This window comes from Parasteatoda tepidariorum, chromosome 1, assembly GCF_982258835.1.
Source record: "Parasteatoda tepidariorum strain Cologne lab strain chromosome 1, Ptep-v5.0, whole genome shotgun sequence".
NCBI classification, from domain to species: Eukaryota; Metazoa; Arthropoda; class Arachnida; order Araneae; family Theridiidae; genus Parasteatoda; species Parasteatoda tepidariorum.
This window is the reverse complement of record NC_141755.1, coordinates 19,822,500-19,840,113: the sequence shown is the minus strand read 5'-3', so window position 1 is coordinate 19,840,113 and position 17,614 is coordinate 19,822,500. Positions and strand designations below refer to the sequence as shown.

General features: G+C 29.5%; 1 protein-coding gene across 7 annotated transcripts in view; it reads left to right on the top strand.

Moving 5' to 3' along the window:
- LOC107452128 (potassium voltage-gated channel subfamily KQT member 1) overlaps positions 1–17,614 on the top strand; it is a 101,071-nt gene that overhangs the window by 82,329 nt on the left and 1,128 nt on the right. For all 7 annotated transcript variants that reach the window (XM_043039156.3, XM_043039160.3, XM_087160162.1 and 4 more), the window contains 11 exons: positions 1,578–1,674; positions 2,342–2,485; positions 5,588–5,698; positions 8,345–8,440; positions 10,643–10,735; positions 10,816–10,954; positions 12,587–12,658; positions 12,795–12,882; positions 13,835–13,910; positions 15,688–15,782; positions 16,481–16,577. In XM_043039156.3, coding sequence (XP_042895090.2) covers positions 1,578–1,674; positions 2,342–2,485; positions 5,588–5,698; positions 8,345–8,440; positions 10,643–10,735; positions 10,816–10,954; positions 12,587–12,658; positions 12,795–12,882; positions 13,835–13,910; positions 15,688–15,782; positions 16,481–16,577 — 1,108 coding nt within the window. The remainder of the gene's footprint in view (positions 1–1,577; positions 1,675–2,341; positions 2,486–5,587; positions 5,699–8,344; positions 8,441–10,642; positions 10,736–10,815; positions 10,955–12,586; positions 12,659–12,794; positions 12,883–13,834; positions 13,911–15,687; positions 15,783–16,480; positions 16,578–17,614) is intronic.

Genomic DNA, 17,614 nt, shown 5'->3' with positions numbered 1-17,614 from the left:
TGCATTCGGATAACACTAGTGGTAAAACTATGATGGTTGCTCGAATTTTGATAAAAATTTGTTATCCAAAGCAAAATGCAAGGTCTTGATAGGGTTTTTTTTTATCTTGTAATCTTAAAATATCTAAAATATTTTCTCTCCCCTTGTACTGAACTTGTAAAAGGATCAGATTCCGTGTATTCCTTGTAAAAGGATCAGTGGGAGTTAAAATCACTTTTATCCCACTTCTGGTCGCTCAGGCTATCGTAAAAATGGCATATCCCATGTTTACTACACTTTGAAAAAGAAATTAGTTACTATTTCATACACCTTACTATCATGGTCAACGTTAATAATTATACACTAATATACTTTGTTAGTTGTAAAAAAAATTAAATTAATATGTATCCTATACCTCTTCACAAAATCAACTCGGTTGACCAAGGTGAAAAATAACGTGAATCAAGCAAAAATGAAATACTGAAATGGACATACTATAGTTCCGTTTTTCTAGACAAGAACTTTACTGTGTCTAAACACCAAATGACATTAGAAAAGTAAAGAAGTAAACCCGTGCAAAGTGGTTTAACCAATTAGGATGAAGGAAAAAGTTTGAGCAAAATAATAAAAAGGATAAAAACAGTCGAAAAGGGGTTTCGCTATATCCCCAAGGGACAAAAGATTAACTAAATTATCAGAATTTTCAAAATATGGAGTGATTACCATAAATAAAACTCGGAAGATAAAGAGCTGTGTTAAATGATTTTAACAGAAGAAAACTCAAATTTATGTTTAGAATTTCAACTATGTAAGGCGATGGAAGATTTAATATCCTTATTTTAGACATATCTTTCAAGTTCTTTAAGTCGAAGTTTAAGGACACGTTTAGTTTGGCCAATATACAATTGACCGAACCGTGATGACTCAGGGGATAGAGCATTCCCCTTCCAATGACGTGAACCCAGCGATGGTTGGTCGATACGAATTCTGCACCCGACTTGCTCCGACCACAGTGCTGACGTGGAATATTCTCTGTGGTAGACGTATCATGGGTTAGAGTCCCCTTGCCATCTGACTAACCATGGGAGGTTCTCGTGATTTTCCTCTCCGTGTAAAGCAAATGCTGATTAATTCCAATAAAAAGTCATCAACGAAGGCAAATTTTTCCTAATTCTTGATCCTGGATTTCCCTTGTCTTCTGTATAGGATTCAAAATTACAAGACTGCGGCTCAAAAAAGTGAGTAGACAGTTCATAGACTGTTATAAAATAAAAAAATATATACGATAAACCACACTGACAAGAAATTTGATAAAATCCTCAATTATTAATATCAACAATAGGATCTTTAAGGTTGGTGATTTGGTTGGAATAGGATCTTTAAGGTTGGAATTTGATTTAACGGAGAAAATTTATCAAATTTTGCCCAAATCTTAGCAATTTGGACTTTTTTTTTTCATAAAGTGAAACAATAAAATTATTTGTAAGAATTAAAGTTTTCGATGTATTGCGCTATTTATAGAAAATTAATGAACTCTGGTGGCTATTTATTTGAATTGTTTTGTTATGTCTGATTCTTTATTTGTTTATTCTTTTTAGGGGAGTTCGTTTTCTCCAGATTCTTCGAATGCTGCATGTAGATAGGGAAGGAGGATGTTGGAGATTATTAGGTTCTGTGATAATGGAACATAGGCAGGTATGAAAAAATATTTTCAGATCGTGGCTAACGTGAAAAAAAGTTACTCCTTCGCAAACATATTTTTCATGAGAACAAAATTTCGCACAAAACTAAACTATATAAAATATGTGAAAGGGATACGAAAAAAATATATAAAAGGGATAGTGGTGTCCAATCTGCGTCAAAGGGTTAAAGTTGTTGAAATATTTTATTGAAATTAGTTAACGACTTTTTAATTTTTGTAAAAAGTATCATGAGTACTTAGTTTTGTAATACTAAATTTTATTTTAAATATTTTCAGTAGAAAAATAAATCAAAATTAATGTCATTTTATTCCAAGACTAAATGTCACTGCCCGAAATATTAGTTTATCTGCACTATGAATCTTTACATTAAAAATAAGGATCTTTTTTTTTTAAATATGGACATTATATTTGTCGAGTAAATGTAGAACTACCAACAAAGGCAAAAGGCGTATATTACAACAGGATAGTTTTTAGTTGTTACAAATAAGACTGTATTTTAATAAGTTGCACTTTCTGATGATTCCGCAAAACTAAACTTTATTTGAAACGAATTCGCACAATCTTCTCAACTCTGTACTAAACTGCTGCCTTTTCTGTCAAATTTATCTTTCGCAGTTGGAACATAATGTAATAAAATTTTATTTATTTTTTCCCTGTAGGAAATGTTCACAGCTTTGTATATTGGATTTCTTGGTCTAGTGTTTTCCTCTTACTTCATGTTCCTTGTTGAGAAAGATGCCATTATAGACAACATGCCTTCTACAGCCTTTGCCACTTATGCAGATGCCCTTTGGTGGGGTGTAGTATGTATTGAAGATTTACTTTCTTAAACGTCTTCTGTCTACAGAGTGTAGCTTAATAATCAATTTTTAATGCAACTGTATTAAAAATAAATGAACAAAATAAATTAGAGTTCATTTTTATTCATAAATAAATAATTGGTTTCGAAGTGGTCACCTTTCGCAGCGATGCAAAGATTCAAATGCTTATTGAAATTTTCAGCAATGAGCCGCAAATCCTTTAACTATCCCATTCCTTCCGAAGCGATTGCTTTATTGCAACGATACCCAATTTTTTTTTTTTTTTTTGGCAATGGAACCCTAAGTAATAGTTTCTTTTGGCGGAACCCTAGCATCATGTATAGTTAAAAAGTTCATAAGCAGCTGTATACTAAAAGAAAAAACTATTTATTTTGAAAATATTTAATGTGAAGAACGCAGCCAACTTTTACGTTTTTTATGAAGGTGTTTTTCTAGTGGTAGGGTAAAGCCAAGAAAACTGAGATTATTGGATAAAATTTTACGAAACACCAATATACATTTATAAACACCATCAGAGAGCTAGCAAGCCTAGTTTATATATGTTTAAATTATTTAAATATAATGGTAGGTAAATATCCTTTTAAACCGTATTTATTTGTGATTCCATAAATCTGGACACCACATTAAATATAAAAATAAAATCTTCCGGGAAAATGGGAAGAATTGGGAAGCATCAGAATGAATCATTTAATACTATGAATTCGCTTTTGATGTATACATGCACTGAAAATGAATAAAGTAAGTTATAGTGTTCAAAAAAGAGGTGTTATAAATGTCGAGAATAGTTATCAGAGAAACGTATTTCTTCATTCTTTAATTCAATCATTTTATTTTAAATTGAAAAAATCAATGAGAAATATTTATGAATTTTTTTATAAATACACATCCCTTATATAATTTATTCAATATATTTTATTGGAAAACAATTTTTTTTTCTTTAAATAATTATTTTTTGTGCATTTTTCATTAAGTTCATGTGAGCAACAGAAATATTAAATAAATTATGCATTACTGGTTGGATATAAACATAATTCCTAGTTAAAAACAAATTCTAATTCTCGGAACTCCTGAAAACTTTCAACAGAGTGCTAGGAGAACAATTTTTGGAATCCAGCTTTCGAGAGTCCACACTATGTGTACAATGATTGTATACAGAGAAAACTAACTATTTAACACTCTCGTTTTCCTTGCTTATAAGCAACAAAAAATAGCATTTTGCTTTACGTAGTAAAAAGCCAAAAAAGAATACATAAACTAAGTTATGTTATGACATATTTGATAGTTAGTGTCATACAAAAGGAAATGAACCCAAACACTAAAAATGAATTAACTTCTATTCTATGGTGCAATAACTTTATCGAAATTTTTTTACTGCGTCCTGTAATTTCAGACAAAAAAAGTGAATAGATATTTGCTTCAAAAAATACAGCATTTTGTCGCTCGTAATTACTAAGTAAATGAGAAGTAATTAGTACAGTTCAGATTTTTTTTTCTTCCAACTAGGGCACACATATGTTCATTTCTTGTCTTTGGTAATAGCAACCCATTAAAAATTAATCATTACGCAGTGACTCAATAGTTATGTCACTGCACTACCATTGGAATGGACCGTATTCTGTTCCCTGTACCAATTTGAAGCCTGCCTAATTACTAATCCTAATTCAATCTGTAGAATTCATAATATTGAGGGCATGACATTGACCATCAAAATGAAGCAATCGTCGTCCTATCGACTCAGTGGTTAAAGTTCTAAGCTACCATTGGTAAGAACTGGGTTCGGTTCCCTGTAGCTGCTTGAAGCCCATCTAATTTCAAATCAATTGAATCCAGCTAGTCTGGTAAGTAAAGACCTGTGCTCAATGCTGACCTCGTTGACATCATGCTGTTGGTAGTCTCGAAATTATAGAGCCTTAATCTCCTTGAATCTTTCAAATATAATCCTAATCAATATTTATATAACATGGAAATTAACAGGGTATTCCTTAATTCCCACCTAAAATATATATTTTTACAATGCATTTAAAAAGTAAAATAAAAAACGCATGTGCGTTAAGGGTCGTAAATTAATATTTAAGCTAGAAAAACGCTATATAAATCTACCTAATCGCTATTGAGGTAGCAAAGCTAAAAACATAAACTAGTTTGCTTGCCTGATGAAACTTGGAGGTGTTTCTAACAGTCACTTTCGAATCATCTGTTTCCTCCAACAATCAAACAGATTTGGATGTTTTCAACCCCTCCTTCCTCACTACTGATAAGATACATTTCGATAGCGTTTGTGGTTTTTCTTTTCTTAACTATCAATTTGCGAACCTTAATGTGTTTTTATTTCTTTTTTGACTAGGATTCTAAAAATACACATTATGGGTGGTTATAACAGAACACTTTTGTATGCACATGATGGATCACGTTAAAATTTTCTGTAGAGATGTCCGTATAAAAGTTTCAAATAGGTCTGTAATAACCCGGGTCAGATCAATATTTACAGAACTCTCATTCTAATGAGGTTCGAATGTCGGTGACTAATTTACAATCCAGCTGCTTTTAACAACTCTTTTTTTGAATTTCTAATCTTTGCTGTAGTTAGTCCCAATTATAATAAACACTTTTATTTCTTTTAAAGTTTCTTACCTGAACTAAAACAATGTCAAGTATCACATTTTTTAAAATTTTTTTTATTAATTTAAAAAAAAAGTTAAATAGGGAAGCGGATCGTTGAACGCCACTGGATTGGAAAATCGCATCCCGATGATAGCTGGCCCACTAGTATGCTGTTCCCGTCCGGGTTAGGTTCACTCAAAAAATACTCTACGAAGGTATGTCCATCTCAAAGCTTAATCCGAAGTTCTTCTGGGTTGGGTTCAGTATTACAAGACTACAGAATAAAGCGTAGATTTAGCTTCATATCCGATAAAGATCCGCTGTTTTGCGCCCTCATTAAAATAAAATAATAAGGCAGGTCTATAGGAATTTTTAAAAAAAAAATTTGTTGTAAAGGAAAATTTTTATACTTTTCTAAAAAAGTAAAATCTGCTATTAATCTAAAAATTCTGGAATTTCTGTTGATTCTGTTTTTTCCTTCAGGTCACTATGATGACTATAGGCTATGGCGATAAAGTTCCTCTTACCTGGAGTGGAAGACTTCTAGCCTGCATCTCAGCTTTGTTTACTGTATCATTCTTCGCTCTTCCTGCTGTAAGTACCATACAATTATTAAAATTTTAAAACAAATACGTCAATTTGTTATCCTCTTTATAACCGAATGACACGATGTTTAGTTCTTCGAATGGTATAATGCTCAAATGGTATGCTACCAGTACCAAAGTTGTGAGCCAAACCTTATGCTAAAAGTTTTTATTGAACTTAACGCTACTACATTGTTTTAAAATCAAAATTTAATAGTATCAATTGTAGAAGTTTATTTAAAAATAACCGAAAACTTAAATACTTTAAAACAATTTCGGTGAGCAGCGAGGACTCAGGGGATAAAGCATTCGCCCCCCAATGAGGTGACCAGGTTCGATTCACAACTGTGACTGGTTGATATGAATTCCGCTCAGAGATCCCAACGACCACAGTGCTGGCGTAAAATATTCTCAGTGATATCATGGGTTAGTCCCCTTGCCGTCAAGCTAATGGTACGAAATTTTCGTGTTTTTCCTCTTCATGTAACGCAACTGCGGGTTAGTTGCGTCATAAAGTCCTCAACGAAGGCAAGTTTCTTCCAATACTTTAACCAGGAATTTTCTTGTCTTCTGGTTGGGTCCACGATTTTTGGTGTTGAGATGCGCTAAAACTTATTTAGATAAACGCAGTAGATTGTGAGATTCTGCGTAAGAATTCAGAATTTGAGTTTTGTGATTATTTTTTTACTTCGAAAATTTTGAATTCATAATTTTAATATATAATGCACATTTAAAAAAATACTAAGATCTTATATCAGCCTTACTGTTTTAAATACTAAAAAATTAATACTTTTTTTTTCTTTAAATTTTTTTTCCTTAGTCATTTATCCTTTAAACAATGTTAGGGAGGATAAAATTAAAATTTTAAAAATAGAATGTTTACAAACAAACAAAAATATTTAAAATTGTTTCAAACGTTAAAAATTAACGTAAAAAATCACCATGGAGAAAAAATATTTCGCTTCTTCAATTTTATTGAAAAATAGTTGTTAACCAGTAAATACAAAAGTTCACCTCCGCCACCATATATTTAGCAACTTAAATTATCAATCGTATTTTCGTCATGGTTATTAACCATGAGTTTGAACAGTCATAAAAAGAATTTAGAAAACACTTTCATTGCTTCTATTTTTGTTCTTTTCGTTCCACTTGCAGATTTCCAACGAAAATCGGTCAAACCTTTTTGCCTCGTTAGTCATGGTTCATGTTCATAAAATTAGACATTCTCGGTAGCTGAATGATTCATAGCACTCATGCTTGTTCAAGAAAGAAAACTCTAGAGCATTTTCATATTGCATGTTTTAAAATTTTAAACTTTAGCCTTTAAACTGTTAAACATTTAAGTATAAATTTCTATATTCTGAAATTACTTAAGTAGCAATGCTAGATAACTATTTATATAAATATGAAAATTTCGCTTCAACGTATAGGTTCGATGTTTTTTCTTCTACATACTCGTACAGATCATACCCGAAGTCTTAAAAAACATTATATTTTCTTTCAATTTACGGTTTGCTTTAAAATAAATATTATAATTAAAAGTACTTAATATTTCTTACTAAAATAAAAACATATTTTATTTAGAATTATTACAAACCAATCCCAGAAAAAAATTAAAAATCGTGACTGCTTTCATTTAGTCTTACTATGATACTTATTTATAAAGAAAAAGGCTAGATTTGTCAGTTAGATTCGAAATGAAAAATTAATTTAGGAAATTTTAATTCAGGAAACAAACAAAAAATCTATTCTAAACTCGGGGCAGAAGAAGTCTTTCTTTATGTTAACAAACTACATGTTTAAAAGTTTTAGTAATTGCACTTAAATAAACATAAAAATAAATTGGTACAATTGAAATATGTTCATAAAATGGCAAATTATTGTACATACAGCTAATGGAAAGTTATTTAGTTTCACATCACTTTAATACGCATTCAGTCTTTTTTTTTTTTTTTCTAGTCTTTTTCGACCTAAAAAATTGATTCATATCAATTGTTTTTAAAACGACTCAAATTGTTTAAATTGTGATTTAAATCATAAATCAAATAATTTAAATCACCCCAACCCTGTTTACAAGTTTGAAAAAAATTGGCTGGCAGTATCATCAATTGCTATTTATAAGATAAAAATATTTTTAAAAAAGTTTATACGTCTTTAAAATTAGCTTTAGATTTTTAGTTCTACTAATTTGCCTAAAACTTTGTTGTTTTGAATTGTGGATTCGCTATTTATACTTAGTCATTTTTTTTTTTTTTAAATTTTTTTTTTTTTTTTTTTTTTAGTGAATTTTAAAAAATCAAAATTGAGTCTTCCTTACTTACGGTGCTTACTTTCTTTTTAATCATTAAGGTCGTCAGATAATTATGTTTTAAGTAAGATATTCAATTAATATAAAACTAAATTATTTTCAACCTTAAAAAATTAGGCGTACTTTAACACAAATCGTCGGAATGGTTGACGTTTCAAAAAATTTTCATAAAGGTTAATTTTTTCATAAACGTTTCAAAAGTTACATTTACGGCAAGAAATCGACCAGTAAATGAAACTTTAGACCACCGAGTTTCATTTTATCAATTAAAAACTCTTGTTTTTAAGTTTATGAGAAAATACTTGATCATTTTTAAATGAAGTTAACAATAAATTTGTATCTCTATAGGGTATTTTAGGTTCAGGATTCGCTTTGAAAGTCCAACAGCAACAAAGGCAAAAACATTTCAGTCGCCAAATTCCAGTTGCCGCTACTTTGATACAGGTAAAGTATTTCTTTATTTAAATAAACATAAAAAAAAGCTCTTATATTATATAAATGCTCTTAATGAAATTTTATGAGTATATATATCATTAAAATTATTTAATTTTAAGACTAGTTCAATGTACTATTAATATTTTACGAAAAAAACGGAAAAATACAGATTAAAAATAATTTTGAAATTAAAAAACGTTTGTTTTTATGTAAATCAAAAGGTATTTGTATCGAATCTTATTCTGACAGAATACACAAATACTACCTATCTTATTTTGTATTTAATCTCGATTGCTTGGAAGAAATACTAAATAATTAAGCAAATATTTAAGACGAATTATTTTTTTACTCTCTGGATCTATGTCGCATGTAATATTTGTAATTTAAAACAGTAACTTAATTTTAAGACTATCTTAAAGTATGGCACTAAGATAACGATATCCACCGGCTACGAGGCGACAGTGGTAATAACAAGTAGCGTTTCAGCCCAGTGATTAGAGAATCGGAGGGTCGGTGTTCGATCCTCTGCTCCATTGAGATCCACAGAGTACATGCAATATACATGCTCGGGAAATCTCCAGAATCGAAAGTCTTGTCGACGGTCGCTGAGCAGTACCATTGTTATATGGATCTGGAGAAAATTTCCTTCCCCTTTTAACTGTTTAAATTGAGGAAGTGTCATAGCGAATGAGTGTTGCTGCCATCTTTCTTTGGGGTTTTGAGCTAAGACGTACTTTCACCCTTGCGGTGCTTTTAATGTCAAATGAAAGGCGCAGCTTCCTGACTTAATTCGTAAAAAGCCAATGGCTGGCGAACTTGTCTCGTTCAAGTGTCATTATAAACAACACCACAAGTAGTAATTAAATTGTCTTCCAGTCGCCACCTGGTTGCTATTCTATTCGAAGAAAATATACTACATGAGTATTTATATATTTTTGTAATAAATATAGAATTATGTAGGGGAGAGTGGGGTCAATTATAACAGGGTACGATTGTAACAGAGCAAAAATTTCGAGTGTCGGGTTCTAGATTTGGTTCCTAGGTGGCGCACAAGGTGTATTTAATAAATCTACATGTACAACCCTGCTGTCAACCATTTTTATGTACTTTTGAAAGAGTTACATCACAAAAGATATTTTCACGCTACGTAAGTACTTTTTTTGGTATTAGAATATTATATTGTAACAAAGTAATTTTGTTTAAACAAATAAAAATTATTAACCGAATATGTAAGTGGACACCTTAATTAACATTTCACAAAAAAAGATTAGTTTTGTCAATTAACTAGCATTTTTTTTTAACAAATGAAGCTGAAATGGCGTCTTGGGGACAATTGTAACAATAAGTAAAGGGACGATTGTAACAGCTGAAAATAAATAATCTTATGTTTGCAAACCATTACTTAACTATTTAAGAACCACCAATAGTTTCCTATATCATTTATATTATGTTGCATGTGCATTATTTCATTTGTCACCTTTCACAGCATAAATTAAAATTTTAACCCCTTAAAGTTAAAAGTTTAACCCTTTAGGCCTCTGCTCATTATTATTTTTACTCCTAAAATATCACTACTATTTTGATCAATAAAAAAATATATCACAACTATGATAATATGTATAATTAACAGTGGTTTAGTTGAATTTATTAATTGTTACAATTGACCCTGTAAGTGGGGGCAATTGTAACAAGTGCACAACTGTCAAAAATTGTTAATAACTAATATAATAACATTTAAAATAAGGTATTTATTTTTTTTCTAGTAGAGGATAGTCTACTTTACTCGTCTGTCAAATAATACTAATAAGATATTGGATTTTTTGTTAATTGAAAATAGTTAAGTAAAAAATGCTACAACTGACCCCACTCTCCCCTATACTTTACATTTAAAAAATAATCTTTATTTCACGCTTGTTTCTTAAACTTTTCATTTGTTTTAGAAATAAACCCTGAAATATTAACCATATTTTGAGAAATGCTTTACATTATTAACATTAAGTCTAATTGTTTAAAAAACATGGTCACGTGTTTAAAAAAAAATGAACGCCGTTAAAAAAGGCTACAACTGACCAGTAGCAAAATTCGTGATTTTGCTCTACGTCTTGAGGAGCTATGAATTTTGCATGTTAATATATGTAATTTAAAAATTTTTATTTTAACGACCTTAGGTGGATTTATGAAAATATTCTCATTTCATGTTTCTATTTTAAGACCCTCTGGAGGTGTTATGCGGCTGACAAAAATTTCAATTCCGTAGCGACATGGAAAATCCATCTGAAAACTGAGTCAAAGGAAACTACAAAGGTAATTTCATTCAGAAATGACATTTCCCGGATATTTAAAATGGAAAGTTTGATGAACTTTTGCTTTGTTTTTATTTTTAGTACAAATCTACGATGTTGGCACTCCGAAAGAAACATTTTGAAAAAATTCTGAAATACAGAAATGAGAACGAAAAGAGCTTTCAGAACGATTCAAAGTCCTATGGTGAGATAGCTGTAAATCTTGAAGCTCCCAAAGCAGGTGATTAAAAATATTATTTTTATACCTAGATACTCATAGGGTCAACTCAAATGACCACTTTAAACATCGTTCCAAAAATGACCGACGGTCGCAAAAATCTTCATCACCTTTCCTTTTAAAGGTTAGCAAATATGAAAATTTACAGGATTCAAATTTACAGTTATTTGAATACAGAAATCAATGCTTGAAAATATTTTATCTCCTACGTAAACTTGATTTCCTTTATAAGAACTATTTTATAAAAAAAGCAATTTTTTTTTCTTTTACTAGAAAATTTTTAACTAGTCTTTAAAATAACATTGCGACCTATCAGGGGTTTTTTCTCTTTTGGTTAAATTTTACGAGATGAGTCAAAAAATTAAATTTTTTAAATTCGTTAAAACCTTTCGTTGAAAAACAAATTTGAATTTTTATTTATGACCTTTACTAAAGTTTAGCAACACGATACTAGTGTTTTTCATGCAACTAATTATAAAATATATTTAAAGATTAATTAAATATATTATTAAGTGTTTAATTATTAAATAATTAATAATATATTTTTAATAATATATTTTTAGTAATATATTAAAGCATATAATATATTTTTAAAAATATATAATGTTTTAAGTTAAGGCAATAAGGAAACATTTTTGTAGAACACAAGAAATAATGTCAACACTTTTATTGACTTTTTATCTAATAATCGTATTTTCACATACTAGGACTCTATCACTATTGTTCGTGAGCTTAAAGTTAAATATGCAAATTAATTAGTGCAGATATTTTACGTTGCAAAATCAGAATGTACTTTTCTCTGAATCAACATGCTCTCTCTCGCGATGGATTCGGCCTCTGAAATCTTAAAATATGAAGTGGAGCGATAGTCGCAAGCTTGAAAAAGTGGCCCCAATAATTTTATCGAGCGGTTGAAAGTTTGGTAGCGAATGAAAGTTTGGTAGCGAAAGTTTGGTACTTTTTGAAGCGAATGAAATTTTAAGTCTGGTAATAAATTATAAAGTTCAGAAAAAAAATTTCTTTGTAAGGTACACAAATTTGTGCACAAATTCAATTTAAGTAATTTAAATGATAAATCCAAATTTTGAAGGAAAATGGTCGAATAATTCTTGATAAATGAATGTTTGAAAGTATAACTTCGAGTTTGCGAAATGCGCTAAGAATGAAATCAAGGTAAAAGGGACTTTTAATTGCTCTCCTGCTTGAACTAGTGGGAATATATTTTCCAGATTGCGTTTATTTTGAATATCATTAATACAAAATTTATCGTTCGCGTTTTTTGAATAGAAAAAGTTCGTTTTTGTGTCTCAATGTCAGATGATCTTGTCAGATGATATTTTGTAACTTAAAATATCACCTGTCAATTAGTTTACCTATTTGTTAATTTCGCAAACCACTAAGATTGTGGCCTATTAACGTATGAAAATATTATCATTAAAGAAAAAGTTTAAAATGTTCCCTTTTTGTTTGCACTGTTCAGAAAAAGAGTTTATTTATTTCCAAAAGTGAATTGTTATCAAAAACAGTCTTGAAAATATCGAAAGATCTAAAAAAGTTTTAATTTTTCTTAATGAAATGCTATTCTCAGTTTTATTTATTTATTTATTTTTAAGTTTAGTTTTATACTTCTTTTAGGTGGATTGCATCAATCTCGTAGTGTTCCTGATATGATGATATCCATGCACGATGATTTAATGAAAAATGAAGGTAATCAGTCTTATATACATAATACACAACTTCACAATATATTTCTTATTAATAAAATAAAGATATATCTTTCGTCTTAAAAATATCTTCAGATCGATGCTTCCAAATGTATGAAGTTTATTTTTTATTTTTCCAGTCACCAATAAAATTCAAAATGGCTCAGAGGATTACAGCTATGATTTGAATGAAGAAAATGAGTATAATTATCCCAAGGGATACACAAAGTAAGTGATGTTTTAAATTCTAAGCATTATACATAAAAATAATATTAACGAATGAACTATTTGTTACAAATTTTACGTAAATTAAAAATCTTTGCCATTACAGCAAGCTTTTAACTAGAGAGTATAGTTCGGGAGCAATAAAGTTTATCATATCAGAATCTAAAAACATAAAGCGCGTAACTTTCGAAACACGGAAGAGAAATTCTTACACCTTCCGTTTTGCGTTTTATTTTCTGATAAAAATTTGGTAGGTATGAATTAGTGAAAACAATTTGTTCCTTAAATTTCGCTTGCTGCCAACCTATAAATGGATCGTAATCCGATTTAAAAAGGAAATAGCGAATTTTGAATTTAAAAAATTGAGAAATTGAATTCCACTTTAGATGGCCGAAACTAGGCGTAAAAATTAAGCCAACGGTTATATGTTGTTAATTTATCAAATGTAATATTTTTCTTGCAAAATCTGCTTTCTTTCCGGCGGAAGGAGTTAAAAATGTCAGTCTCTGTTTCACCAAGCAGGCTAGCCCGTGTGGCAAGTGGCATTAGAACCAACCAACCAACCAAAATTTTTTTTAAAAATTAAACTACGTATAAGCTTTAGAATAAAACCTTATGAACTCATAATGAAAAGACGAGCTCTCGAGATTGACTTTCCCATAATTTTTCAACGTTTCGTAAATAAAATTTTTCTATATTTGTAATAAAATTTACGATTTTCTTGTAGAGAAATTTACATCATTAAATGTACGAAATACTTTCCGCAAAAATGAACTATTCTTCTCAATGCTGTAAACAAAACCTTAAAGCAGAAATAGAAAATGTGGAAAAATTGAATTAATACTAAAAAGTACAATACAAATTTCTATTGTTATTCTAAATATCACTTTATTTGTTTAAACAGTCGAAAGAACTTAAATGTCTTTAATCATATTAATTTATTTTTTTATTTTAGATTAACAGAAGCGCACAAAAATGCTATCAGAGCCATAAGGAAAATCAAATATTTTGTTGCAAAGAGAAAATTTCAGGTAAGTTATGTTATTATCAATAATTTACTTAATTCATAGATATATAATAAAAAAAATTACACCATTTTTTTTCATCTATGAGGAAAGTTAATTTTTTAATTATCTTTTAAAAATATATATGTTTTGAATAATATAATTATGTGTTTAATAAAGGTCTGAAAAAAAAGGAGGGAAAGATTTAACCTCAATTTCTTTGTGGGTAAATCATATAAACATGCATTCTAGAAAGTGCTGCTGTACTCCCAAAACTGATTTTCATTTAAAAATAATTTATAGCTTCGGAGCTAATTGAAAATTTACGTAAAACCTGTACTATACATGTATTTAAAAATTTTATGTTTCCTATATAAAATTGAGGGTTTTTTCTTTATTTTTTCTTTTAACAGTTATTTTGTATGTCCATATCATACCAGCTCCTTGTCATATCTTAATCTCTTATTTCAGCCGTTCGAAGAACTAAATATATTCGGGCAAAAATTCAGGAAGAGGTGATAGTCACTTGATGACAATGTCAGACTATTGGGTGCACGGGTGGTTAATTTACAATCCAACGGCCTTTACTTTATCGCAACTCTACTGGCTCTCTTTTTTGGAGGTTTTTCTCTTGGCTGAGTTTAAAATTTTCTTTCAAAATTTGTAACATGAACTAAAAACGTCAAATCATAGTTTCTTCATTTAAAAAATGCCAAACAGGAGAGAGAGAGAGTCGTTAATGCCGCTGGATTGGAAAATTATGATGAAATGATAATGATATATTAAAAATTCTTGCAAAAGTGCGATATTTTGAAAGGCCTAGTATAAAGAAAACTAATGGTTTTGCTGAATCTTTACCTTCTTTGGCTTTAAAATCCTGTTTAATCAATGTCACGCTGTGTTTTATCAGCCTTTATTAAGGTTATAGCAGGTATAAAATCATCCTACGATTTTACCTTTTGACTGCTAACTTGCTCTAAGTTAAAGCGATAGCTGGAGATTGCAAGCTTTCTCAGGCAATGCTGTTTTTGTCGGCGGCATGTTAAGACATTATAGTAAACAATCCAAACTATTTTATCCACTCCAAAACTAAACAAAATATATAGTATTTTTGATACATATTGTTTATTCACAAATGGATAGGTTTTAAAACGTCATGATTCAATTGTTATAATGTATTGTGTTTGGATATTGAATAACTCACCAATTAAACAAAATCTTTTTTCGTATTGTTAAGCAACCAGGTATGAGCTTTCTGCGAGTGTTGGATACACACGAAACTAGTTCTAGACATTTACTTGAAACTGACATAAACTGCCAAAGCATTCGCCGAGCACGTATTTGCGCCCATAATTTACACTGATGACTTGCGCGCGGCACACATATCACATACACGTCCCAGACGCCAATATGAAAAATGAAGTTCAACAACTTCTCAAGTGATAAAATGAACAGGGTATAACAAGTACTTATTGTAAGTACTTATACTGAGTAAGTTGTAGACGATGCAACGTCGCATCGTCTACAAAATTGCATCAACTGATGAAGTTGTTTTAAGAGAAAAATAGACAAACTGCTCAGTTTTCAAAATGGTGTGCATATTAGAGAAAATAAATTGTTTTTAGTAAATATCGGTATCGAAAATAACTGTATTTGGTAAATATTGAAGCAATCCAAAACCTTGATCTGGACAATTTTGAAGTTGCCTGTCTTAACTGTCTTTAGATAGAGGAACTCTAGCTTTTTTTTTTCTGTACAAAGAGTCTGCATTTAAAATAAAAATTCTTTCTCTTTAACATTTCAGCAAGCTCGCAAGCCATATGATGTAGGCGATGTTATCGAACAATACTCTCAAGGGCAGATTAGTATGAATGTGCGACTGAAAGAACTTCACAGACGGTACATCTTTCCACCTATTCTATCTTATTCAATATGCTTATTTATATTTAATGTCCCTCTTAATTCAGTTAGAATTTTTCATTTTGGAATGAAATATGTTTCTATGCCAACGGTTTCGAAATGATGTTCCGCGGAACCCTAGGGTTCCGCAGAAGAGTTTAATGGGTACAAAGAGCTAGGACTTTTTATATACCAGCAATAATTTTTGAAACCATTACTTAATATTTCGGTTGCCTTTATAAAATTAAAATGCCAGCAAAAGGGAAACGGCAATTTTTTAAAAAGAAAAATAAGTCTAATGACATTGTTGAATTAATTATGAAATGAGAATGCAATTGTAAAAAATTGCATTAATATCTCTCAGTCCTCTTTCCATCATAATTGTCTACATTCCAAATCATTGCTTTGTCTACGAAAAACCAGTTTTGAAAGCAATTATCTCAGTCGTCAATCGATTTCAGTCAGTTCTAACAACAAAATAATAATCGTATTTTCGAATCACTTGAGATCAAAAATCCGTATCCCTATTAACATACTAAAATTAACATTAATCTATTCACATACTAAAATTAATTGCGTGACATACGTACGTGTTCGATAATCATTTAAAATTATAATATGTAATATGATATAAAATTAAGTATGATTATAATGTACTAAGTTGTAATCAGGGAATTAAAAATATCCTCGCTTTGTAGCCTAGATCAAGTGCTTGGAAAAACTGGAAGTCAATTAGCTGGAAAGAATGGAAAACCAATCACTTTAGGAGAGAAACTTCAGCAAATGGAGCAACAAGTAATCATTTTTAGATTAATATTTTTAATTATTTGAAAAAATTTATAGTACAGCTTCAAACTCAAATACAATAAGATACATTTTCTTTACACTTATACAAATTATAATTGAAAATAAAATCTAATTATAATTGTTCTTCTGATAAGAAAATATAATATTCTTTTTTCTTTTTTTTTTTTTTTTTTTTTTTGAAAAAAAATATAAATTTCAATGTTTGTTTTTTCTTTTTTTAGTAAATTATCAGTCTCAGAATAACAAATAGAATAAAATGATGCAGTAAAAAAAATAAAAATAATTTTACTTACAAAAATATTTTAAAATGAAAACTATTTAACACATTCTGTATTGTGTATATTATATAATAAATGTAAGAATTTTAAAAAAAAAAATTTTCACTGTTCGTCTCTATGCACAGATTAGAAGGAAAAAAACTGGGAAGCAAAAATATCAAAAGGAAAATCGTAAGTGCATAGCTCAGATAATTTTTAATACATTCTTTAAAAAAAAAAAACTTTCCTTATCAAACATGTATGTTTTAAAAAAAATTTAAACACAAATGAACGTCTGAGTAAAACGAACATGAATATTTCCTATGAAAACTAGAAATTGAAGTTAAAAAGAATTAACAAAGAGTGAATAACTTGAATTGGAATAAATTTAGAGAACGTCATAGCACATTAATATTTAATTGCTGCAATAGTTTTTGTTGCAAATGGAGAAAAAAAAACAATGTATAGAGAAACATAGTAAAATTATTATATACAATGTATTCAATGTGTCAAAACTACACTTATCCCATATCTTTCATTTAAAAACTGTTCTTTCCTGGTGCCAAAGTAAAAATCAGATTTTCTACGAAGTAGAATCTGTAAAACAATCGATTATCCACAAATATTCTAAATAAATCTTATTCATTTCAAAAATAATTAAATGTAAGAATAACCATTATTTAGAAAACTATTAAAAAAACAACGAAATCTCATCGTTTTTTAATATTCCATTTCAAATTTATGAGTACAATAAAGAAATCACTTTTT